The 26,426-nt window shown below is 47.9% G+C and overlaps 1 protein-coding gene across 3 annotated transcripts in view; it reads left to right on the forward strand.

Annotated features, from left to right (window-relative positions):
* The window catches only part of LOC146334054 (nuclear factor 1 C-type-like), a 280,437-nt gene that overhangs the window by 236,520 nt on the left and 17,491 nt on the right, over window positions 1-26,426 (forward strand). For 2 of the 3 annotated variants that reach the window (XM_084824955.1, XM_084824958.1), the window contains one exon: window positions 16,271-20,415. In XM_084824955.1, the coding sequence (XP_084681081.1) occupies window positions 16,271-16,300 (30 nt within the window). In that variant the 3' untranslated portion in view covers window positions 16,301-20,415. Of the gene's footprint in view, window positions 1-16,270; window positions 20,416-26,426 lie in introns of those variants that run through there. The other variant, XR_014786399.1, reaches the window with a different exon arrangement.

Consider the following 26,426-nt stretch of genomic DNA (forward strand, 5'->3'; position numbering starts at 1 on the left):
AGCTCCTGCATTAGTGCCCTTTCATGTCCCGGATTCTGTTCTGTTTACCTTGGCTCTGATTTTATGTGCCTCACTGGCACCTCCTGTGCCGTTCTTGCCAAGATTCTGCCTGGCACCTTCCCAGCACCCTGAAGGAAAGCTCTGTGGTTTAATGCCTTGGGAAAAGCAACAATAACACACAGAGAACCTTGGCAGGAAGTAAATTCAGAGGCTGAATCTAAGCTCAGTCTCCCTGCCCCTCCCCCATGCAATCACCCCGCCCCAACTCCTGTCCCTGCTTGGCCAGATCGACATGGCTGCCTCTTAAGATACAACTGCCTGGCACTCTTAGCATGGTGGCTGCTGGCCAATGGAATTCCTTTTCCTTCCCCTCTGGCACCATTGGCATACAGCTCCAGCCATTAGGCGTAGCTCTGGTTGAAGGTGTTTCAAGGGCTTCTAGGTAGCCCTGCATCCCCAATCAACAACTCACACAGATGATACTATCCGCTTCAAATGCGCATTAAGGTTTCATTTGGAATTAACCTTTGTTCCTTTCCTCTCTCTGGCAAATGGCCTACGTGAACAGGATGTAAGAAACATTACACCATATTGGAAAATGCCATGGGAGGGTGTGCTTCTGAGGGATCGAACCGGGGTCACTGGAAACTAGTTCACTCTTTACGTGTAGTCCAGTTCTGCAAAACATGAGACCTGCTGAGTTGAACACAGCAGCTCAATAAACCTCTGAAAGTACCAAACAAACAAACAGAAGGCAGGGGGAGGGTATCACGTATCCAAACCATAAGGTTTCACAAGCCAAAATCAGCTTTCTCACACACATCCTCCCACCCCTCTTCATTAGAGGAGTGTCCATGTTAGACCGTTGCAGCAAAACCAAGTATCTTGTGGCACCTTAAAGATGAAAGCTTATTCCATGGGTGCACAACCTGAAGCCTGGCTTCACATGCAGCTCTAAAAGGCCTTTACTGTGACCTCCCAAGGGTGCCCTGATTACCCCAACTGCCACCATATCCTCCCACCCCCTGCCACCAATTTCCTCACTGCTTATACACCACTGCCTTCCCCAGATATCCTCATAGAGACCACTCTTTCCCTGCCACTGCTAGCAGCGAGGAAGAGCACTCTGTGTTAGGACTGTGTGTGCAGCCCACAACCCCCCAAATCAGCATCACAAGAGACCCTTGGGGCTGCAAAGGTTGCGCACTTCAGCTGATGCCATAATAAATGTGTTTGTCTTTGCCACCTTTACTAGTTATTGCTGGGGTGAGGGTGGAAAACAAAGGGGGTGCTCCATTTTTTTTAATCGGCATGTTAAGGCTGTTCATGCCTGCCCTGGTTCCTAATTGTAGTATGTTGGGTCAAGCTAAATGTAATTGTGAGAGTTCATCCTCTGTTGGATTTCCCATTGCTTTAAATGTCTTTGAACAGAAGTTGCAGTGGAGAATTGATCAAGACCATGGTGCTGAGGGAAACAGAGAGTTTAACCCTCCCCACATGCTCTTTTCCTGATGTAAATCACATGCATGCGTGCGCACACACACACACAGCTGTGATTTTCCCTGTTACATAAAATATATATGTACACTTCTGTTTTCCCTAAGGGGAATAGCAGCTGTGTGGATGGGGCTGATTTACATCAGGCAGTTTGTTTAAAAAAAAATCCTTGCCCAGTACAACACTTCCAGATGCAATTCCAATTGCAGGTTTTACGAAAGAAACACGATTGCCTAAACCTATCTTAAGAGTGCATAATAGGTGAGATACAGACTTGAGATTTCTTCATCTCTTAGCCACTACACCACACCAGATCATAGAATAGGTGAATTGGAGGATAGCCAAGAGCCATCTTGCCCATGGCTCCTCACTCTGAGGCATGGGCCCCATTAGTTAGAGTGTTGCACCAGGATCTTGGAGAACCCAGGTTCAAAACCCCACTGTGAGAATAAAATTGGGAGGGAGAACAAAGTACATTCTGAAAGTACATTCAATGTACATTGAAAGTACATTCAACTAGGGCATTCTTGTTAAAAATGGAATCTGTGCTTGCTTGCTTATTTATTTATTTTATTTATTTATTTCATTTTTATACCACCCAATATCTGAAGCTTTCTGGGTGGTTCACAAAATTAAAACCACAAAAATACAACAGAAAATACAATATAAAATAGATTAAAACTACAGAATAAAAATACAACCAGAGTAAAACCTAGCAGCAATGTAGATATTTAAAATGCAATGGCAGATTTAAGATGGCAGAGCTTAAAAAACTGGAATGCTAAAATGCTACAAATGTCTGGGCAAATAAAAAGGTCTTCACTGGGTGCCGGAAAGAGTACAACATAGGCGTTAGGCAAACCTTTCTAGGTAGTTCATTCCACAGCCATGGTGCCACAGCAGAAAAGGCCCTTCTCCTGGTAGCCACCTGCCTTCTTTTGGCAGGGGCTCCTGGAGAAGGACCCCTGGAGATGATCTGAGGTAGTCTGCCTCTGAGACTTAGATGCAAGGGCAGTGCTGGCTCCAAGTTTTAGGGGACTCCTGGGCGAGATGCCCTCAGTTACCCCCATCATGAGCTGTTGCACTCATGTCCTGCATGTGGGTTTCCTGTCAACAGCTGGTTGGCCACCGTGTGAACAGAATGCTGGGATAGATGGACCCTTGGTCTGATCAAGCAGGGCTTTTCTGATGTTCATATCTGAATGGGCCCACCTCCTCCTTAATATAGTCATCACTGCTTTCCTCTCCTTTGGGACTCAGTCTCCTGATTCCTGCTGCCAGTTACGTGCTTGGAGGCAGGTGAACGGGGAGCAACAGCGAGGAGGAGGGAGAGGAACAGGGCCAGGAGCTTCTGGGGTTCAGCTGTGGGCCTCAGCAGGTGCCCAATGAGGCCGACCCCTGAAGCCAGCTTTGTGCAAGGGTTGAATAACAATGGCTGAGCCTTTCAGCCTTTTATTCATTCATTCATTCATTCATTCATTCATTCATTCATTTCATTTCTATACCACCCAATAGTCAAAGCTCTCTGGGCGGTTCACAAAAATTAAAACCAAACAACACACAATAAAACAATTTAAAATATATAGAACATTAAAACCACAATATAACAATACAACCACAATAAAACCTAGCAGCAGTGGAGGAGTTTAAAATACAGATTTAAAATAGCAAAGCTAAAAATTTAGAAAGCCAAATTATGTGCTGCTCCTGTTGTAAATGGCAGAACAGGGCCTCTGACCTTCATGGCTAGGGCTGTGCATACTGATGCAGGTTCTCTGTTTGACATCTTGCATCAAAAAATAAAACAGGAATCTCAGGTGAGGGGATGGTACATCCATTCGTGCATCTTTTTACCGCATGTTTATTTGTTGTGCGGTTTGAATCTCCCAGAGGGGAGAGGAAAACACATCTGAATGCAGAGGGACCAGATGCAAAGTGGCATTGGCCGCTGCAGGTAGGCTGCGGTTGCATGGTTCAGAAGGATCAGAGAGAAAATCGCTCTCGCCAGTGTGGTGGTGCCGATTCTGTAAAATGCTGCCTGAGTGCTGCAGGAATTATAGTGCACTCTCCAGATCACCATCATGAAGGATGGCATGCAGGTTATTAAATGTGAGAGCAATGCAGCCAAATAATTGTGGTGGTGGTTCATGCTGGATTAAGAATTAAAATTCAGTGCCCAGGCGATCCACATTTTTGCACCAAGAAAAGTCAACCTTCCGCTGCCTGTATAAATTGCACCTCTTGGCAGGCAAAGTGGTGCAGTGATTAGGGCTTCTGGGAGCTGGAGTCTAAAACATCTACAGGGCACCAGGTTGCCTACCTCTGGATTCGGGTATCTGACTGAGACTTGGATTCAAATTCTCCACTTGGTGCTAAACTAGACAATATGTTGAAAGTATCTAGCAGAGCCTACGTTTTTTAAAAAAACAAAACCTTACGGCAACTGTGCAGGGCTTCAGTCTGGACCACTGTGCACAGGTGGGAGAGGGTTAAACCCACCCACCCAAATTCACACTCTCCTTGCACAGGTGCTGAAGAAAGGGTGGGGGGGTGCCCTTGGCTCTGCTAGCAGCTGTGTATTGAACGTATCATCTAGTTTAGCCCTCGGCCTTGAAGCTCACTTGGTGACTTTGGGCCAATCCCATTTTCTCAGACTAAGATAAGGCGACGGGAAAGAGGCTTGCAGCACACCACACTTTAGCTCCTTGGATGAAGGGTAGGATAACAATCTCCTCCTGTTTTGCATAATTTATCCTGTCCTGCAGTAGTGTTTAAGTTCATAAGGGCTAGAAACCTCAGCAATGAAAGTGGAGATTCCCGGACTGACTGCAGTGGCCTGTATAAATTAATATTTGTAATTTTATTCTGCTTTTGCTCGTCATGGGTAGGAGCAAGGAGCAATACCCCTTACCACTGGAAATCTTATTCAGGACTAACATCTCAATTTTTTTTAAAGAAACAGCTGAAGTTGTTGGAAAGATGGACTCTGGGTGTCTCTACATTAAAAGAAATTCTGCAGCCTTACCGGGACATTTTGCTTCCATTCTCTCATTGCGATGAGGGTGTGCTCTTTTCACAAGGCAGAAGTGAAAACACTCTTTCCAGGGAACCCTACTGGTCTGGGCTGGGCTGGGCTTCCTATTGTTTGTAATGGAACAGTACCATCTAGTGGCTGCTGAAAACCTGTTTTTGTGTGTGTGTTTTTACTTCCAGCTTATTTCTGGTTGATTTTTTTTGCATGATCACTGGGGGTAGGGATGGGAGACATCCTGGAGGTTGACAACGTCATGTAAAGGACCCACAAACATCCGTGAGTGGCCAATCACAAATGCACAATAAATGCCTTGCGTAGAAACAGTATCTGTGCCCAAGAGCACATATCAGAGCTTGTTCTGTTTCCATTCATGGCATACACACTTTGACTAACCCTTCAGTCTACCAGGAACAAAATTTGTAGCCAAGCAAGTGGCAGGGAGCACAGGGAGAGGCCCGTGTTGCCAACCTGTTGGAAATACACAAAAACAGCAGGACTGGGATCTCGTCAACTTAATCATCATTTTGGTACTAGGCATTTCCAGAAAAAAAAGTGGAATAGCTGCACAGTGCCTTTGACTGGCAGCACTAGGAGCCCTCCGTCTGGAAGCACCCATAGTTGTTGGTGGCCAAACAAGCAGCATGGCAGGAGGCATCCTGATTCCAGTTCTGGGCCCAGTTTCAGATACTGGAGCTTAGCTTTTAAGGCCCTTTCTGGACTGAGATCTTTACATATCAGGCAGAAGAATCCCACAGTGCAGTAAGAGCTCTCTGACATCTCTGAAGGGCCAATAGGGCTGAAGGGAGGTAGGAGCAGCATTTGTCACTCTTCCACCAGGTATTAACCCCCTCCCCCTTTGGATTGTTTGTTTGTTTGTTTGTTTGTTTATTACACATCTATTCCACCCAATAGCCAAAGCTCTCTGGGCAGTTCACAGAAATTGAAACCAAGAAGTATAGGATAAAACAGTGTAAAATATAAAAGCTCAAAACTACAGTATAAAAATACAACCAGAATAAAAGCAGCAGAATGTTTCTGGCATTTCCAGGTGGGGCTAGGAAAGAATCCCGCCTGAAACCCCTGGTGAGCCGCTGCCAGTCCGTGCTGACAATACTGTGCTAGATGGACCCAGGGTCTAACAGTATAAGGCAGCTTCCTGTGTTTCTGTTTCCCTCCCATTGCTTGCAGTGGGAAGGAAATCATTTAGACTAGCTCCAGGTCTGGACTGAATGTTCCCCTGTGTTGGGGTTGTGGGTGAGAACACAGATCTTTGAGGGCAAGGGACACAGATCTTTCTGTGGGGACAGGGAGGGGGCATCTGAGATTGGAGCTCCCCTTCCAAGGTTGGAGCTCCGTATCTGACCTCAGAGTGGGGTGAAACAGGTCTCGGGGACCATAGAACTGCCTCTTTAGAAACCCTTCCCCTATTACATGCTGTGGCACTACTTGTGCTCAGCAGCCCAGGCTGCCATCTGCAGGGATTGGGGCCTCCTCCTCTGGGATGGCCCACAGTCCTAGCCTGCCCTCCGGCTGCCCCTGAGCCTCACAAGTCAAGTATGAATTTGCTGCGTTTCTGTTCTCTCTGCCACCCCATCCCCACCTTGGCCCTGTTGCATTAATAAAGACCTCTGAGCTCTTATGCCCCACCCACTATTCCACCCTGCTGAGAATGCCTTGCTGAAGTTTCACTGAAGTCCTGCCCGCCTGCTTGGAGAACAAGGGGTTGGGAGGCGATTCAATGGATCCTGCCTCAGATTTGTTGTCATGAGTTATTTGTAGCACCCAGTGCTGTCTGGTTTCGAGCAGAATGTGTTCTCCATATTTATGCCATCCCTCCACCACCGCCCAGTCAGAAGGACAGAAGTAAGGCTGGGCCAAACATTTAAAAAGGAGAGCTTCCAACTGAATTCTGGGGAGGGTTCGAATTGACTATCAATTGGGGGTGGGGGGCAAAACTTGCTGGTCCTGATACATTGCAGCTCACAGCAGCCCTGACAAGATACTGTCATGGTGAGGGGGGCTACTGAATAAAAAAAACCCTTGGTGCTCTCTAGCAAAGGGTTCTGGAGACAAGGAATGGTTTCAGTTAGAGCTGTGCACAAACGGCCTCTCAAAATCTGTCACCTTATTTGTGGGCAGAAAAAATTGGGAGACAATTTTGCCGAATTTCTCCAGGGGGAGGAGAAATTCTCAACAGTTTCTCACAGGTTGGGCTCCCCATCAGCAAGGGAACCGAATTTCTTTTTGAAAGCAATTTTGCTTCTATCAAATTGAATGAGAATGGTTGAAAAAAATGTGGGAGAAATTTTAATCACAACACTAGTTTCAATAAATAGGTTCCCATGAGGCTTGCCAGACAGGCCTCAAAGCTTCCAAGCAACACACACCGTTCCTACTCTTAGCTGATGATCGCAACTCTCAAGCCCAGTTGGTTGGTCACCACACCCTTGGTGTGGCTTCTGTGGGCTGCTTGCCCTTTGTGCTGTCAGGACACCAGTGACCTTTAGCTGATTCTCTTCTCCCAAAGTAATCCAGGAAATTAGAAGGCACCATTCAGCAGATCAGAGGAGCAAATTGAGGGCTTTGCTGATCCTTTGCCTCTCCTTGGCAGAGAGCAAGGGAAAGCCAAGGGAATCTATAAACTTTTGTGCTGTTTTGTTGTTCACCAAGCTGAGGGGCCTTACGGGGAAGATTTTGATTAGGGCTGTGCACAGACCCCCTGCCTCGCTTCAGACCCTCCTAATCAGCCCTTCTTCAACTCAGACCGATTCAGACCCCCTCCACTTCAACTCGGTTCCAAATCCGAAGTGAGGGTTGTTGTTGTGAGGATAAAATGGAGAGGAGGAGGATAATGTAAGCCGCCTTGGGTTCCTTGCAAGAGGAAAAAAGGCGGGGTATAAATGCAATAAATAAAATAAAATAAATAAATAAATAAATATCCGGACCACTCGGTTTGAGTGGTTTCCTATTGACTTGCATGGGAAAGCACAAATGGACATAACCTTTTCAGTTTTCATGATAAGTTCATGAAACGTGGAGGCCTCTCTGCTGACATGGAGGGGATCCCATGTGCCAAATCTCAGACAGTTTGGCCCAGTACCTTTTGTGCTAGGTGCAGGTGAAATTTGAGTTTTTCCACAAAAACTCTCAAAGCAAAACCTATACCTCTCAGCGCCGTGCCGCAGCCTCCTGCCTGCTCAGCTGTCTGTGGCCGTGTTTCCATGGCAATGGAAGGAGAAGCTGATGGAGGAGTACTGGATTTTAATTTAAAAGGAATCAGCTTTGCTGCGCTTTGGTCCACGCAGGGCTCCACGAGCAGGTTCTCCACACCAGTAAAAATCGCTTCACGGAACATATTTCCAGGTGGGGGTGGGGGTTGGAGTGGACATCACCTGACGGGCAGGGGCTGCTCAACCAACAGGAGAGGCTCCCCCTCCCTTTCCCCAAAAGTCCAGATGCACCTGCATTTCAGGAGGAAGCCTCATTGAGCACAATGGGAGTTACTTCTGAGTAGACAGACAGGTGCTTGTGCTGGGAAAGAGAGCAGTAAAACACAAAGGGGACTGGGTAAAATGAGGATCCATGAAATCAAAAAGGGATCCTCATGATTTCATATGATTTTTAAAGGGGGGACCCACAAACCACCATCCCGATCACAAAGCACATCTGCCTCCATGGACTGATCCAGAAAAATCACAGATCCACCACTCGTGGGTGCAGCCACAGTGGGAAAAATTGGATTCAAGGCAGGGATCCTTAGGGATCCTCATGATTTTTACAAGAAAGATACCCCCAAACACCATCATATCGCAAAGCACATCTATGCCCACAGATTGAGTGACAAAAACCATAGATTTGGGCGCTTCATAGCACCGTCATGTTATAAAGCCATGGATAAGATGCCCAATTCAATATGGATCCTCTGAATTTTTACATTGGGTCCCCCCTGCCCACCCACTCCTGTCAAAGCACAGAACTCATCTTTGTTCAAGGATGCACACTAAGAAGCTCAGATCTCCTGCTTCCCAGCAGATCCCAGATCATCTGCTTCACCTCAACTGGTGTGAAAAATCATATTAAATCAAGAGGATCCCTGTCTTTGTGCCGTGACTGCACCCACGAGTGGTGGAACCATGATTTTTTCTGGTTCAGTCCATGGAGACAGATGTGCTACTGTGATTGGTGGTTTGGGGAGTCTCCCCTTTAAAAGTCATATGAAATCATGAGGATCCCTTTTTTTTATTTCATGGATCCTTGTTTTAACCCTCAGGGTCTCCATAACAAAGGAGCTCTGTGCCTTGCTAATTGAGGGGGTAAATCGCTGGTGGAAACACCCCCAAGGACTGCTAGCCGTCTCCTGCTCATGAGGCGGAGACAGCTAGTGAGCAGCGGGGACGTGCGCCTCACCTCCTCCTCCTCCTCCTGCCTGAGCGATTCACAGTGCTTTTTGCGTACAAGTCTGTGTGCACACATAGACTTATATGCAAAAAGTGCTGTGAATCGCCCATATACTGAAGTTTCACAGTGCTTTTTGCATATAAGTCTATGTGCACATAGACTTCCAATCACCATGTTTTTTAAAAACATGACGATTGCGTCAGAGGCGGAGGGACTGGTGAGCAGAGCTGGGGGGGGGGGTCTCACTTCTCACATCCCTAAGTAACACCACCACAATGATCTCTGTCTCTGAAACGCAGCTGTTTTTCTCCAGTTATTCAATCTTCCCCCCTCCTCCACCACTGTCTCTGACTGGAGATTGCTGGGTTACGTTCAGCCCTGATTTGACAACTAGAGTTTCCATTTGCCAAAGCTCCCTGCCCCCTCCCTCCTCCTCAACCCCTTGCTGAACTTTCTGAAGTTGATACTTTTGGCCCCAGGCTGTCTGGGTTGCTCAGAACAAATCACTGGGTCAGAGGAGGGGCTTCGTATACAAGCTGCTTCACTCTGGAGTGCTTCGTTGCTAGTTGGCTCCACCTTGTACCACACGGAGCAACAGCTCACTTCAGTGCATTATTTGGGCTTCAGTCTTCAGACTGAAGCGGTGCACAGTCCTAATCCTGATGGGATCTCTCTCTTGCTGGTCATGCTAGGCAGTATGGGGTTAAAGAGCCCTTTCCCTGGGTCTCTGATGAAGAAGTGCATAAGAAGGGGGGATCCTTGGGTACAGGAGCCAGGGGAGAAACCTGGGCAGCAGATTCAACTGTCAGACTGCCAGTTGCCTAACTCCGTTTTGTATTGTGTTGCAAACCTGTTAACTGCAACCAGACACATAGCCAAACATAAGACAGAAAGAAAGCTGAACTCTGGTTCCTGACAATGTCCTTTATAGCTGTGAAGCTATGTAGAGACATGAGCAATGTCTTACATGCTTGTGATTGGCCACTCATGGATGTTTGCAGGTCCTCTACATGATGTCGTCAACCTCCAGGACATCTCCTGTGCCTTTTCCTGTTTATTCCACTTTCAAAAAGATCGGGATAAGCTGGAATATTAAAAAAAGCAGGATATCAGCAGTGTGAAATCTCAGCTTAGCGCTATGAACTTGCTGACAAAGGACTTTCCTTAATTCAAACCACATGTCTGCCATGTAAATGCTTGAGCACATTGGTCGATCAGAGGGAGAGGAGGGTAAAATGCCTCCCTGCAATGAAGGGAGGCAGATCTGATCCCCCACCCCACCAAGCTCAAAATCAACATCCTCTGTTGATTCAGAGCACCCCATTAAGTTCAGTGGGGCTTACTCCCAAGTAAGTGTGCAGAGGCTTGCAGACTTACAGCGTGACCTTATGTCTACTCAGAAGTAAGGCCCATTGACTTCAGTGGGGCTTACTCCCACGTAGGTGTGCCTAGGGTTGCAGGCTTACAGCACAATCTTACGTCTACTCAGAAGTAAGTCGTAGCTTTCCTGGGCACTGTGAGGAAACAGTGCAGCACAAGTTAAGCATGAAAACAAGGTTCCCCACTCCTTTGCACACATGCCAGGGAGGGAGGCGCTCCCTCAATTCAAACTACCTGTCTGCCATGTAAAGAAGCCCATCTTAATCCCACAATGAAACTGAAAGCAGAAAGCCCCGGTAAGAATGCAGGTTTTTTGCTAATGTAGAGACACCCTAAACATGCGTTGGAAAAATCTCAGAAACCATGGTTGCAAAATATAATTTCTAGTGGTGAAGTCCTGAACTGGAAGTTCTAAGATTGTTTTGACTACCCAGATTAATGTATGGGACTCACTGCCACAACAAGTGATGATGGCCCAAAAGGCTTTTAATTAGAGGAATTCAAGGAGGAGGGAGAGGTTGTCTTGTGATGACTATTGTCTATATCAGCGGTGCAGATCCTCTTTCAACACGATGGCTGAAGTACATTTCAGAAAAGCTTACAGGGGCTGTTGTCTGCTTGTGCATGGGGCCAAAGGCAAAAAGGGCAGGGCCAAAAATCAGCCTATTTTAGCTTAAAGCTCTTACTACTGTTAACTAAGCCTTAGGAGAGGGATTTCAACCTTTTAGAAGGGGGAGGGGACTGCATAAAAGCCAGGAAACCATCAATGATTGGTGGTTGGGGGAAGAGGATGGGGGCAGAGCCTTCTGGGGAACCCTAAAGGGCCAGACTGGGACCCCAGAAGGGATGGATTGGGACCTTGAGCCCGAGGTTCTGCATCCCTGCTATAGTAATCCAAAGGTGATGGTGAAATTATGTGGCAGAGCAACCACCACATCCAAAGCCCTGCTGGCTCACTGTAGGGAGGGTGGTTCCCCCCCCCCCCAGTTCCCCCATTACTTTCTTCATCTCCCATTCACTGCAGTTCTCCTGTCAAAATGGCTCCATCCTTAGTTTTCAGAAGTATAACAGCATCTTCAGGGGAAAAATGCTATGGTGGAGCCCAAATCAGCTGGCAGGCCTATAACTCTGTCATTAGGCCTACTAATCTCCCCTGGCATCACACTGTATGGATCTCAAAGCTATGTGCTGGTTAGAGACATCTTGGGTTAGTGGCTGACAATGTTACTGCAGGCTTCAATCTCAAGGAACCATTAAAATTAATTTAAATTAGTTAATGTGTTTTTAAAACAAAATAACCCTGAGACATACACTCATAGAGTCCCCATAGTATGCATGCCGAGTCTCAGGTCTCTAGGTTTCACACTGTGGGAACTATGGTGCGGACAGAGAGACAGACACACATCCTCTTTTATTGTTCTAGATAATGGCTGTACAACTCTTCCAGGCTTAGAGGAAATTACCTCTGAATACCAGTTGCAGGGGGAGACAATAAGGGGAGGCTATAATCTTCATGTAATCTGGAACTGCTGAAGCATTCTAAGGCCTCCTGTGAGGCCTTGGCAAGGCACTTTGCGGATAAGATTGATTGGGTTAGGAGTGTTATTCCATGCGCTGTGGGTACAGTTAGCGAGCGAAAGGCAGCCTTTGGCAAACTGGTTTTGTGGGATCGGTTCCAGCTTCTTCCTTCTGATGAAGTGGACAAGCTGCTTTCATCTGTAAGGCCGACCACCTGCTTACTTGATCCTTGCCCCTCTTGGCTCATTATGGGCTGCAGAGAGAGGCTGGGTGGGGGGATCTGGGCGGTGGTGAACGCCTCCCTTGAGGAGGGAGTGATGCCATCAGCCCTGAAGGAGGCAGTGATAAGACCGCTCTTAAAGAAGCCCTCCTTGGATCCCCAAGTCTTGAACAACTCTCGCCCAGTCTCGAATCTGCCATTTGGGGGCAAGGTGATTGAGTGGGTGGTGGCAATGCAGTTGAAGGCACACTTGGAAGAAGCCGATGATCTAGATCCATTTCAGTCAGGCTTCAGGCCTGGGCATGGGACAGAAACGGCCTTGGTCGCCTTGGTGGATGATATGAGGAGGGTTCTGGATAGGGGCGGATGCTCCTTCCATGTTCTCCTCGACCTCTCAGTGGCTTTTGATACTGTCCGTTGGCCATGGTATCCTCCTGGACTGCCTGGAGGGGTTGGGCATTGGAGACACCGTATTGCGGTGGTTCCGGTCCTTCCCCTCTGGCAGGTACCAGAGGGTAGCACTGGGAGAGGAGGTTTCAGATCCATGGCCGCTCACTTGTGGGGTGCCACAGGGTTCCATCCTCTCCCCAATGCTATTTAACAACTGTGTGAAGCCGCTGGGGGCGATCATCAGGAGGTTCGGGGTGCAGTGTCATCAATATGCGGGTGACACGCAGCTCTACCTCTCATTCAAGTTGGCCATAGAATCCCTGTCCAAATGTCTGGAGACGGTGAGTGGCTGGATGGGGAGGAATAAGCTGAAGCTGAACCCTGACAAGACCAAGGTACTTTTGGTGAGAGACAAAGGGAGGTTGGGGGATGTCGACCTGGTGTTGAATGGGGTACGGCTACCCTTGGAAGACCAGGTCTGCAGCCTGGGGGTCATTTTAGACTCCCAGCTGTCCATGGAGGCTCAGGTGTCAGCCGTGAGCCAGACAGCGCTGTACCAACTCCACCTGATATGGCGGCTGCACCCCTACCTTCCCAACCATCTGCTCCCATTAGTAGTACAGGCCCTGGTCTCCTCTCGTCTAGACTAGTGTAATGCGCTCTACATGGGGTCACCCTTGAAGACGGTTCGGAAGCTGCAGCTGGTACAGAATGCGGCGGCTCGCCTGATTAAAGGCAGCCGCCGGCAAGATCACATCACTCTGGTGCTGAAGGAGTTGCACTGGCTACCAGTTGTATTCCGGGCCCAATTCAAGGTGTTGGTTTTGACCTTTAAAACCCTATGAGGTTCCAGCTCAACCTATCTCAAGGAGCGCCTCCAGCAACACCAGACAGGATGCTCCACAAGATCAGCCTCAGATGGCCTTCTCTCTGTCCCATCAGCCAGGACAGCTAGACTGGTGGGGACAAGGGAGAGGGCCTTCTCTGTGGTGGCCCCACTCTGTGGAACTCCCTCCCTAGGGAACTCCGCCATGCCCCCTCTTTAATGAGCTTCTGCAACGCATTAAAAACGTGGTTGTTCAGGCAGGCATTTGAGGTGGGTTAGGGTATTTTTAGAAATATGATGTTTTAATGTAGAATTTTATTCTTTTAAACTGTTTCTATTATTGTACATTGCCTAGAGTGGCTAGATGGCCAGCCAGATGGGCAATCAATCAATCTCCTGTTCACGGACTCTCCAGTGGCTCCCAGCTAACAGTTGTTGGAAACAGAATACTGGGCTAAATTGGCTTTTATTTTGCTCTGATGCAGCAAGGCAAATAATGACAGGCCAAACTCCCCTCAGTTTGATTTGGCATTGGGACTAGCAAAGTTATCTTTCCTTTAAAAAGAAAAGAAATTAGAAAAATAGCTCAGTTTATTCCAAGCTCAATTCCATATGTCAGACCCCACCCCTCACTGCCCAAGACATCTGTGGCATGGTGACAGTTTCCCCAAGGCCTGTCTGCTATGAAGCATGCACAGCAGTGTCCCAGGGTCAAGGAGCATGCCACACTTCAGACGGCGCCATTGCAGGAGGAGGGAGGAGGCTGGCTCACCAGCTCAGGTTGCGATCGGAGCCAGAGAAGACCTTTTGGGGTGACAGCTATTGCTTTGTAAGAGGGATGGCCGTTACAGTCTGGACATGTCCTATTCTAAGCCAGATAAACCATCACTAAAAAGTCATTCGGAATGTTCTTAGGATCCTAGAGTTGGAAGGGGCCATTTAGGCCATCAAGTCCCAATGCCCTGCTCAGTGCAGGAATCCAGTTTCAAGTAGGGATGTTGGAGAATTTCTCCACAAATCTCCGGGAGGCCGAATGCCAACGCATTCGGCCCCCCGAAATTGGTGGAGAAACGGTCCGCCACCCCTGCCACCCCCCCTGGGATGGGAATTACCTTTGGCGAATGTCCCTGGCAGCGGCGGGTCCCGGCGGCGGTTCGGCGGCGGCCAGTCTTCCGACCAGCTGCCGCTGCCGCCATTTCCAAGTAAAACAACAACAACAACAACAAACGTGATAGGCTACGTAAAGATTTACGTAGCCTATCTCAGCTAGATTTTAAAAAAACACCGTGATAGGCTACGTAAATCTTTATGTAGCCTATCACGGCTGACTTCGAAAAAAAAAAAAAAGCGCGTATGCAAATAGCAGCGCCCATGGGCACCGCCATTTGCGTTCCTTATTTTGGCACGGGTAGTCTACGTAAATATTTACGTAGACTACAGCGAAAATAAGGGCAATGCAATAGCATTGCCCTTATTTTCGCCGTAGTCTATGTAAATATTTACGTAGACTACCCGTGCCAAAATAAGGAACGCAAATGGCGGTGCCCATGGGCGCCGCCATTTGTGTATGCACTTTTTTTTTTTTTTCAAAGTCAGCCGTGATAGGCTACGTAAACATTTACGTAGCCTATCACGGCTGACTGCAGGCCAGGGACGCAAACGGCGGTGGCTACGGCCACTGCCATTTGCGTCCCGGCAGGAGAAGAACTTTCGCGGCCGGAGAGGCGGGGCGCTCCCCCCTGGCCAGAATTTCGGCGGGGAGGGATGGGGCGCCTCCCCCCCAGCCAGAATTTCGGCCAGGAGGGACGGGGCGCCTCCCCCCCGCCCAGAATTTTGGGGGGAGGGACGGAGCGCCTCCCCCCCCACCGCGAAGCAAGCTTCGGGATCAGGTAAGTGACTTTCGTCCATCCCTAGTTTGAAGCATCCCTGACAGATGGCTGTGCAGTTGTTGCTTGAATACCTCCAGGGACAGAAACTAGAGCTGTGCGCAGAGCCTCTCAAAATTCTCCTCCTTTTTTGTGGGCAGAGAAATTTGGGAGACCGTTTCACCGAATTTCTGCAGGGGGAGGAGAAATCCTCCACAGTTTCTCCCAGGTAGGGCTCCCCATTGGCAGGGCTTGTAGCACAGCTTCTTTCGTTTGTGGTAAGGATTTGTGGGGTCTTTGTGCTGCAACTGTCTTGGCAGGCTGGTTCCCAGTTTGCATCCACCACAATGCAGGTGTAACCGGGGGGGGGGGGGGGGAGTGTTGTGTCCAGCTCCAGGGATGAGGTGGCGTTAGTGCTCTGCCAAAATCTGCCCTCCAATTTCCAGAAAGTTTTCTCCCCCCATGAAAGAGGCTTCCATTGTTCTGCCTCATCCAGGATGTTTTATAAAGTACTTTTGTGGTGGTTTTGAACTTGCCTAATCACAGCTGGCCTCCCGGGCTGCCTGCACGTCCTGAGCTGGAAAAGCCCTGTGGGAGGAATCACCTCATGGTGCCTTAAACTGGGCTTTAACTGAAGGGCAGGAAGCTGGGGAGGCTACGGGCTGCCAGAGAGATGACTGTACAATGAAAGACAGGACACTTGTGCTCACTCCTCGGCCTCCTCCTAAATGAGGTAAGCCCAAGAAATCCAAACCCAACCCATGAGAACTTCTCCAACATTTCTTCTCCTTTGAATTTCTTTTCAAAAGCAATTTCTCTTCTATCAAACTGAATGAGAACGGATGGAAAAACACGTGGGAGATATTTTCGGCACCACGCTAATGGAGACCTCCCTAGGCAGTTGGTTCCATTGTCTGACTGCTCTGACCATTAGGAAGATTTTCCTGATGTTCAACCAAAATCTGCCTTCCTGTAACTTCCTGTATAATTGGAGGTATTCTTAAGAAGGCAGGAATCATTGCTCCACAGACATGGTTGCATGGATGCTCCTTCTCCCCCACCCCTACCCTGCCACACACTGTAAGTAAATATTTGGGTTGGGGGTCTAGGGTTGCTTCTCACTGAGTAATCTTCTTTTTCAGGCTTCCCACCAGTCCTGGTATCTAGGTTAGTTGCAGCTTCCATCTGCACCATCATCTTCCTTTCCTTCCTCTGGGCTTTGGGCTTCCTCCAAGGAGAACGATGCAGCCCTCGCACCCCTGGCCCAACCCTTGGGGGGCAGCATGAAGAATGAGAGAGAGAGAGACTTAATGGCAACATCAAGAGACATCACGGAGTGACAGAAGGAAAGGGGGAAAAGCTCACACTTTTGAAGATGATTTAAAAACAAAAACAAACGGCGCCCCACCCTCCCAACAGTGTCCTCCCCCCACACCAAGCAGACCTGAGCAGGCAGCTGCCAGATGGGGCTTTTTGGCTGGAAACACTACGTGCCTTTCAGAGGAGAACGGATCTCCCCTCCACCCAGCAATTCCTGGTCCGCTGGAATCGCGCCTGCTGTATTCTCGAAAGGGATGTATATGCAAAAGTTTCTGATTACTTTTCCATCTCTTGTGAGTAGAAAAAAAGAGAATTTAACCTGACCTGCTACAGCCCTCCCCATTTTTTTTCTGTGCCCGACTCAATCCCCATTCTTTGGGGATGTTGGCAGCTTGACCAAGAGACTGTGCTGTGGATCACCAGGACTGGTCAAGCAGTTTCGGTTGGGCCTACATTGAAGTGCAGAGTTAGCAACTTCCCTCTCCCAGGAGAGATAAATACTGGGCACCTTCTGAGCTGTGTCTGCCTCCTCCCCACAATTAATATATGCTTTGCTTTCTGCTGGGGGCTGGCTGGGCCCCAACACCTACTGACGGGGCTGCTAGCAAGACTTCTTGCGTGGAGAAAGGGCATGTGGCTTTTCCCCCCCTCCTGTACTGTCCCAGAATGCTTTGTGCTTTCATCTCAAAAGATACAATCTTTGGAAAGAGTTGGTGCCCTGGGGAGAGGGGTGAGGTGGCAGCTGGAGATGGGTTGGTCCATCAGAGACTGGTATTGTGGGAGAAGGGAACTGATTCAAGCCAGTTAAATTTAGTGATATAGTGCAATCCTGGACCAGATGGTTTGGAACAATGGTCTTCTGCTGCTGGTGGTGGGTTTTGGGGAGAGGGGAACTGCTAAAACATGGCTGTGAACATTGAAAACAAGCAAGTTTTGTTGGGTTAGCATAGAACGGAAGGCAAGCTGAGGAAGGTGTGACATTTCTTTAAGGGTGATGGCAACATATTTGGCTACCAAGCTGTGTTTAAACAGCATCCTCTCCCCTACCCATGCACCCCTCACAACCAGAGGTCTGTCTTTAACCCTTACCTTAAAGTTGGACCTGAGACTGAGAGATGGATTCCTTCCACTCAGCTTAGCCTGTATGATATCTGTTTGCCTGTTCTCCTGTGGGGAGGGAGGGGGGAATTGCACTTGGGGGACGACGACACACACACGTTATCTCCATTGTGCAGGCTGGCTGGCTGGCTGGCTGGCTCTCTCTCTCTCTCTCTCTCTCAGCTTCCTTCTGCCCAGCTTTCCTATCCTGTCTTCGAAATGCAGGCAGCCAGTCGGATGAGAGCTGAGAAGGCTTGCATCTTGACTGCAGCATCTCTGATCCGGAGGGGAAGGGGTCAAGGCGGGCACTGCGGGTTGGTGGACCCTCCCTTCCTTTCCCCCCTCCCATCTCCCAATCTCATGTACAAAGAGCTATGCATGCCATAGTAGACCAGCTATGAAATGACGGTAATGATTGCTAATATGGATTGCACTTTTTTTTTTGCTAGAAAATGCACTTTGAAGAGGAGGAGGGAAAGCAAAAAGTAATGTTAGGGTGAGGAGCGTAAGGAAGGTTGTCCCCCCCGTAGTGTTTTTTGTTTGTGGGGACATGTATCATGAAGAGGCAATCTACCGACAGGAATGGGGTGGTGTGAAGGTGGGGACCTTAAGTGGAAGTCTTTCAGGACACAAGAAAAAGAGCTAGACGCAGCAGGAGGGTGTGTGTGGGGGGGTAGTTTTATAGTTGCCCCCTTCCCATAGAACTCTAATCTCTCCCTGGCCCCTCCTCCCGCAAGCCCGAGAAAAGCCATCCTGGACTGGTTCAAGTGCCTACATTTCAATGCTCCAGTCCTTCTTGCTGGGTTACAGACAATGGCATTCTGCATGATGGAGACCCACGCGGGGCAGGCTGAACAATGGAACTCCAACCACATCACCTCCATTCCTTCATTCCTAGCAAATATCAAAGCTTTGAAGTGCCATGGATCGGGCTTCCTTCATCCCGGCTGACCCCGGGATGCCAGAATATGGCTCAAAGTCCTCTGTGATGGACAACGGATGAAGTGAAGAGCACGTTGGCTTCCAAATTATCCTTCCCCTCCAAGGACGGACACGGCTAATTCCTTACATCAAGAGCACCTGGAAAGTTTCGCTCCCCTTGTGCCAAAGCGTCAAGACTGAGGAGAAAACAGTAGAGGAAGAGAGGGTTTCTGTCCCAGAATCATCTCCTGGAGTGGATAATCTCCAAACAGACCAGCTGTCAAGACCGATTGGGCCAATGAGTTAAAAAGAAGAGCCCTTCCTCAGGAAGCTCAGGAGAGAGACTTGGCGAACTGTTTAGGCCACACGTTGGCCTAGGTTACACAACAGCCAACTTCTACACCCTGGAATGCCACAAGAGCTTAGTGTACATCCCTAACTGAATCTGGCTTAAGAGTTGTTCCCTTTTCCTGGGGAACTCTGGCAAACGGTAGTTCTGTGAAGGGAGCTCAGCATCTCTCCTTGCCTTCTCCAACTACAGTTGCCAGGATTCTTTGGGGGAGAAGCTATGACAGTTTTTAAGCTAGTAGAAAACTCAGATATTTGTACTGCAGTTATACACCATGAGATGCCCAGAAGAGATTAACATCTCCTCAAGCGTGAAAAGGTGACAGAATTTGGGGAACTGACACTAAGCTCCGCATCTCTGCACCTTGATACCTTTCTCTGGACACAGAGGAAACTTTCAAGGCCAACATGTGCACATCCAATTCCGTGTGTGTGCCCCCCAAAGCACACAGACACAAGTCCCGAGTCCATTCCCATCTCCTAGCAAAGAGGTCCAGTTCTGGGACCAGTTGTTGAGGGAGCTGATTTTTACCACTGTGCCCAAACTGGTTTGTGCTGCTCCAGATCTTCATCCTGTTGTCCAAGAGCTGAGCCTTCAGGGGAGCAAATGAAGAGGGGTGAGATTCAGTGAGAAGAACCCCATGAAAATGGCACCCCCTTAACCCTAAACAGCAATAGTTGTCGTGAACCTTTTGCTTCCCATGACAGAAACCGGTCTCTCCTGTAGCTCAATGAATCTCTCTCAGGCAGATTGCCCTCTTCCAGAACCTTCTGTCTTCAGCACAACTTTGCAGCTGAAAAGCTCCACCCGTCACGCTTCCCAGAACGTGTCACTTTGCCTGTAGTGCCACAGTCTACCTGGTAGTCATTTGGGGCTTGTATTTGCATATGCAAAACCTCCTCCTCACCTGTTCTTTCCCACCAAGGCCAAGAAAGGGGGTGGGGGAGAGACTTCACTAGAAAGCCAAGCCCCCATCTTGAATTTGGCATAGGGGGCGGGGCGGGGGGGGGAGTTTCCAGCAGCACTTGTTTACATCTTTGCACCTTTACAAGGGGAAATGTTGATGCCAAGTTCAACCATTTGTAGGTGAGAACTGGACAGGAGAGCAAATGTCTGCCCTGCCCCCCTCCAACCCCCTGAGCTTTATCACAGGGCAACGAGGGACTTCTTGTGGGAGGCTGACCCAGAATTACTTTAAAGTGAAAATTTAAAAATCTGCAATTGGTGGAAAGAAAACCTTTTAAGAAAAAAACAAACACAAAGATTTAACCCTTACAAATATGGAATGCATGGTGCTTTTAAACAGGAACTCATGTGACCTAGCTCAAACAGCTGGCTGAGAATGTGCATGGCAATTATACATAAAGGCTCTCTTTCTTCCCCCACCCCTTCCTTCTCCTTTTTTTCCCTTTGGTCCGCATCTATGCTGAGGAACAAAAAAGAAAAAAAGAAAATTAACATTTTTCCTAATTTGCACGAGAAAAAGAAAATGTGTTCTATGCCACATAATGTGCCTTGCCTTCTACAAAAATATGTATTAACTCTGACAAGATCAGTGCACAGGTGTTGCTGCATGCTTTTGATGCGTGTATGGGGGGAAAAGAGGGAGGGAGAAAGAAAAGGGGTCAGGGGAGGTAAAGGGGTGGGAAACATATTGACATTTTAAAAAAATAAACATCAGCATTATGGATGGGTGCACGGGAGGGATGGGGCAAGTTGCAATGGGGGAACTGAAGTAGGATTGTTTGGTTGATTTTAGCTACAAATTCAGAAGCTCTGTAATAAGGATCTGTACTAAGGGGGTCAGGGATGGAAGAGATGCTTTGACAGCCTGTGTGTGGCAGACGGTGTCTGCTCTTGGCTCATACATCTTAAATGGCAGATTTGCACAACAAATGGTCCACAGCACGCACAAAGATGTAGGGCTGGAGATCTCAGTCAGATCAGTCCCTGCTTCTAGACAGTTTTTCCAAAGTTCCTCATGGAGAACACCACAACGGGCTGGAGACCGAGAGCTGAAAGCGATTTGAAGGAGAGCTGGGATTGGGAAACAGGTCTGGAAGGTTTTTGTATTTGAGTGGAGGAAATTGAGGGGGTCAAAGAAAAACATGTGAGAAGTGGAACCTCTGTCAAATCGGTTTTAGTCCTCTTGAGCTCCACCAGTTGTCTGTCTCCATTGACAAGACAAGCCCATTTTAAGTTTGCCGTGTACGTGAGGCTCTCCTCAGGGGAAATGAATTTCTAGGACCTGACTCTCTGACCATTATTACCCATATGCCAAACCTTTTGTCAACACCAGCTTGAAACAATCAATTGTTTTTTAAAGGCAGTTGAGTATGTTTTGGGTATGGGTGTGTCTACACTATGAACATGAGCTGGTTTTACTATTATGGCTCCTCTCCTCCCAAAGAACTGTGGGAAGTGTCGTTCTGAAAGAAGGCTGGAATCTCCAAGAGAATCCTTCATGCCACAGGAACGGAAGAACTACCTTGTAAGATCAGACCAGGAGCCTGTCTGGTCTAGTGTCCTCTTTCCAAAAGTGGTCAGCCAGATGCCTTCAGAAACCCACCAGCAGGAGAGCCCTTCCCTGTTGCTTGCCCCCAGCACCTGGGATTTGGAGGTAGACTCCTGTACTAGCAACTCACCCACTGCTGGTCTTGTCACATGTCTTGCAGGTAAAATGAAATGAAAATGAAGTTTCAACTATGCAATGCACCCCAGCTTTAACTAATATATCTTTTGCAAAACTAATATCTCGCCAATCAAATGCCCATGGAGGAGTTTGGGGGGGTTCTGGGTTTGGGGAGGCTTGGATTCTGGAAATCCAGACAAACCGGCTTGGTGGACAGCAAGCTGCTTTTGGCCTTGACTCTTGCCAGTCAGCCCCACCGGGGTGGCCAATGCTGCTGTTTCTCTGCCCTTGCATGTGGTCAGATCATGGTTCTATGCCCAGACTCAACAGAATTGGCAGCCCACAGAGGAGGCATGTTCAGGGACTTATGCAGAGAGGCTCCTTTGAAGACAGGTCGCTTTTACTCTTTATCATGCCCTAAACATTATCTTTTGAGGACATAATTAAATTTTTTTTAGAAGGAATTGCATTCTATTTTACTTTTTTCAGATAGTGTATCAAAGTTTTTTGAGAAATGTAGATTTATGCTTCAGCCACAAGAATCTGTTTGTGCAGATTCCTTTTAACAGTGTTGGATTCATGTGGAAGGGTAAAGCAGTTTTCTGTGTGGGGTTGTGAATAAGCGCAGGGGCAGATCTCCATCCCACCCTTCTGACTCTTGCTCAGACCAGAGCCTCCTGACACTAGACATATCCCACGCTGTATCCCCCCCTCCCACTCAAACTAGGACATTTCCCAGACTTAGTTTTTTAAGGCAGAAAGCGTGAGGGAGGTGGGAGCAGAAGAGAAGAATACATTAATAGACTTGCTGTCTTTCTATAATCATTTTTGTTTGCTTTTATTTGGCTGAGTAGGTAGAGGGATGGCAGGGGTTTAATACTTTATAAAAAGGACGGGGGATGGGGAGGACTTCCGTGGCAGTGGCTTACGGGCAAGTCCCAAACAAAGTGGACATTCCCACCATCCGAGAAAGTTTTCTGCAAACCTCCCTTACCACCTTGAAGAAATGTTGCTAAGTTCTCTTCCATCAAAATTTCTTGAATATCTGACCGGAGCAAGGACCCTTAAATTCACCATCGGGAACAATTTAGTTGTGACTCTGCTTCTCACATATCAAATTTGCTAACAAATTTGAAGCCAGCAACTTCACCCCACAATTTCTACATAAAGATTCGTCAGTTGTTGCCTTTTTTTCCCTTTCTTTCCATGCTCCTCCTTGGCCATAGGGGTGTACAAGGAAAATAATTTAGTCGCTCCATTTTTAATTGTGAAACAAAAGCTTCATTCATAAAAGCTACACTTGCTTTTTCATTCATTTTCATAACCAGTTTATTCGTTTTCATTATTCCCATTCGTTTTTCTTTCCAGTCACTTTCAGTGGGAGACGTAGCCAGTCATCTGGTGCCTGTAACTTTGGTATTTACCATCCAAATGGCATGACATTTTTCAGGCATTCTACTACTATTTCAAGGCATCAGGCCTGCAAATTTCAGGCAGATAGGCCAAGGACTCCCCATTATATATGCAACATTAAATGGTGCATATCTTCTAAGGTTCCTGTTTCTTTCAGTGGGAGATCCAGCTTCTCATCTCTTGCTGGTAAACGTCTGTGTTTTCTGTGCTAGTGGCATGAGATTTTAAGGCTTTGGATTACCCTCCCAAAGAATCAGACCTGCCAGATTTCAAATAGGGCAAGTCCCCATTTTATACAACTTAAAGCACACAGGTACAGCCAAACTGTGCTTGCTTTCATGCTCTTGTCCCCCACTCCCTGCAACCCAGGGTTGCAGCACCTCAGGCCTAGGGTCCCAGTCCAGCCCTCTGGGATTACCCAGAAGCCCATGCCTCCTTGCTCTGGCTCCACCCCCTTCCCCCAACCACTGATCATTTGGGTGGTTTCTTGACTTTTGTGCAGTTTGTTTCCCTTTCTAAAAGATTGCAATGCCTCTCCTAAGTTTTAGTGCCTGGCCATAAGAGATTTAAGCTAAAATAGGGTGACATTTTTTGTGTTTTGGCCCTGTCCTCCTTGCCTTCAGTCCTGCCCCCCCCCCACCCCCCAAAACTTCTCCAAAATGGAATTTGAGTCTCAGGCAGAAAGAACTTCGACACCCCTGCTGTAACCTTTCTGTGACCTTGTTAGATAAAAAGTCCTTGCTTTCGGTTTAGAAGAAAAGAATGCCAGGCAGGCAGCAGTGGATCCAACACTATTTTATTGAACGTTTTGCAAAACGGGTGCAGAGCAGTCTGGACCCTGAGACACGTGTGCAAAAGCCCTTTATATCATATCGCTTCTATTGTTCTTACCAGTAACCAATGAAACAGTTAGTACATCGGCTCACCAAGTCAATAGCCAATAAACAGTCACTATCAGCTTACCAAGCCGTTAGTCATGAGCGCGTCAGTATGATTCCCTTTTTGCTCCGCCTATATTTTCCCGCCACTCGGGCTCTTACGCAACTTGAGACGCCAATGGTTATGGAGTCTCCTTTTTTTCTAACAATTTCCTCCTTTAAGTCTTTACTCACGTCTTAAAGCATTTAAAACGGAGTTTCTTTATCAGCACAATAAAGCAAGAGCATCTGTTTTGACAGAGCGGTTTCAATTAACCGCTGGGATAAGCCTCTAGCGCAGGGGATAATGCAACAACCAAATAACACTAAAACTCCTACCACCACTACAAGCGAAATAAGGATTGAGGCTGCTAGGTGTTTCCATTTTCCAAACCATCTCTCCAACCAGGCAGTCACGGGGTTGTTAATCCCTGAATTCTCGGCTAATTCTTCAGACAAGGCGGTGAGACCCTGCAAAGCCCTTGTTACCGTGCCATCTGGGGCAGTGTTGTTAGGGATGAAGGTGCAACACCGTCCACCTAGCATGACACAAACCCCAACATCATATCAAGAACACGCCGATTTTCCCAAGCCATTTGGCTGGTGGCATCTAGCTGCTCAGCCAATCCTTTTACAGCATCTCGAGTATAGTTTATAAACCTCTGCTGATTATAATAAACGTAATTGATCCAATCTACATTTTTGTTAATGGTCACCCACCAAAACAGGGTAGATTCAAATCCTGCAGAAATTTGATTTCTTCCTTTGAACTCATCTGGCACTCCCCTTGGTACTCCTATGGAGTCAATATATATTTGATCATCAAAAGGGGTTACTGATCGTTTCTGCCAGGGTTGGCCAGTCTTCTCTGCTGGATGGTATGCAATTGAAAAGGGGACTGCCAACTGAACTAACCCACAAGCTCCGGACCAATTGGAGGGCAATACCTCATACAACTCTAAGCCACCACAATACCACCAGAGATCAGCTCGTGGGATTGAAAGGGAATTATTCCTAAAGCGGGTGGAATTAACACATCTTACTTTACTCGTCAGGTTCCCTATACGCCCCTCTGTGTCTGCAAGGTTTCGGTGTATGCATCCGGTATGGTTTCTTCTTTGCAGGAAGACTGTGGAAGGTCTGACACGATCCTTTGATTTGAGTGGGGGGTATAATTTATTGAGGGTTTGGCATTCCTCCTCTCCCCATGCATCAGGGTGTTGGAACAAACGGATCACGCAGGTGAGGAGGGAAGGAGTGTCCCATCCCAGTGGAAAGGGTAGCACCTTTGCTACAGATCTCCCTGTGGCACAAACAAAACAGTCAGACTTATTTAAAGACTTGGCTGTATACTTTATCCACTCTAACCACACATTATCAGTTTCCTCTGTTATCGGGATCCCTAACCTGGTTCTCCAGGGACGCCTCTCTTTCTCAGGGATCTGTACCAGAAGTGGTCTGAGGGGTGTTGGTATGACATTTCGGGGTTTTATCTTAAAGCTGTCAAGCCCAAGTCCTTGAGGTATCACCATCCACGTTAATATTTCTTTAACTAACATTACCAACACCACCCACAATACTTGCTTCATATTACAAGTTTTTTGTAATTCGAACCCGAGCTTTTCCCAGATGTTGTGACTTGTATATTACAGGCGATTGTGGCTCCTGGATGGCTTCTTCGCCTGTGTCCTTGGCAGCTTCCAGAGGGGTGCCAGGGAGCAAAGGACCGTTGCCTGTGTCCTCCTGTTCTTTCCAAGTGACAGAAGGAAGCGAGGGTCGCTTAAATGGCTTTATCCGGCTGCAATGTGTCCATTTACTAGAACCCACAAGCTTTACACACGAGTGGCTGGTTGGTCCCACCAAATAAGGCCCCTCCCACCCTTCCTTTAAAGCTTCTTCATTCCACTTTTTCAGCAACACCTCGTCTCCCGTCTGGAAGAGATGGATAGGTGCATCTAACGGCAGTCTCTGAAACGGAACGGAATAAGCTCGTAGCTGTGAAAGAACAGACTGTAGAGAAGTCAACTGATCCCTTAGCATCTGATCACCCACCTCCCACTTGACTTCCTCCCTCCTTCCGCAGTGTACCCGAGGCGGGAACCCAAACATCAGTTCAAAGGGGGACAATTTTATGTCCTTTCTTGGCATCCTTCAAAGCTTCGTTAAAGCTATTGGCAGAGCCTCAACCCAAGTGAACTTCACCCCTCGTTGGAGTTTGGTTAAAGTCTCCTTGAGGCTCCGATTGATTCTTTCAACCTGTCCACTTGCCTGGGGCCTCCAGGGGCAATGTAAATGCCACTCTACTCCCAGAGCTTGTGCCAGCCCCCGTGTAATAACTGAGGTGAAATGTGAGCCCTGATCGGACTCTATAACTTCGGGCAGGGAGAACCAGGGCACCACCTCCTGTAACAATTTAGCAACAACAGTTTTAGCTTGGCAGTTCCTACATGGAAACGCCTCTACCCACCCCGTCATTTGACATACTATTACAAGCAAATACCTGTAACCCCTACATGGTGGCATCTCAGCAAAATCAATCTGCGCCCTCTGGAAAGGATAGTAGGCCCATGGTCGCCCTCCTTTTGGAGGAGGGGGTGCCCTGGGAGGGTTGGTTTTCTGGCAGACTTCACAGGTTGCGGCTAGTCGGT

Source organism: Heloderma suspectum, chromosome W (assembly GCF_057233095.1).
Source record: "Heloderma suspectum isolate Gila_16-S chromosome W, 16-S_ref, whole genome shotgun sequence".
Classification (NCBI taxonomy): Eukaryota; Metazoa; Chordata; class Lepidosauria; order Squamata; family Helodermatidae; genus Heloderma; species Heloderma suspectum.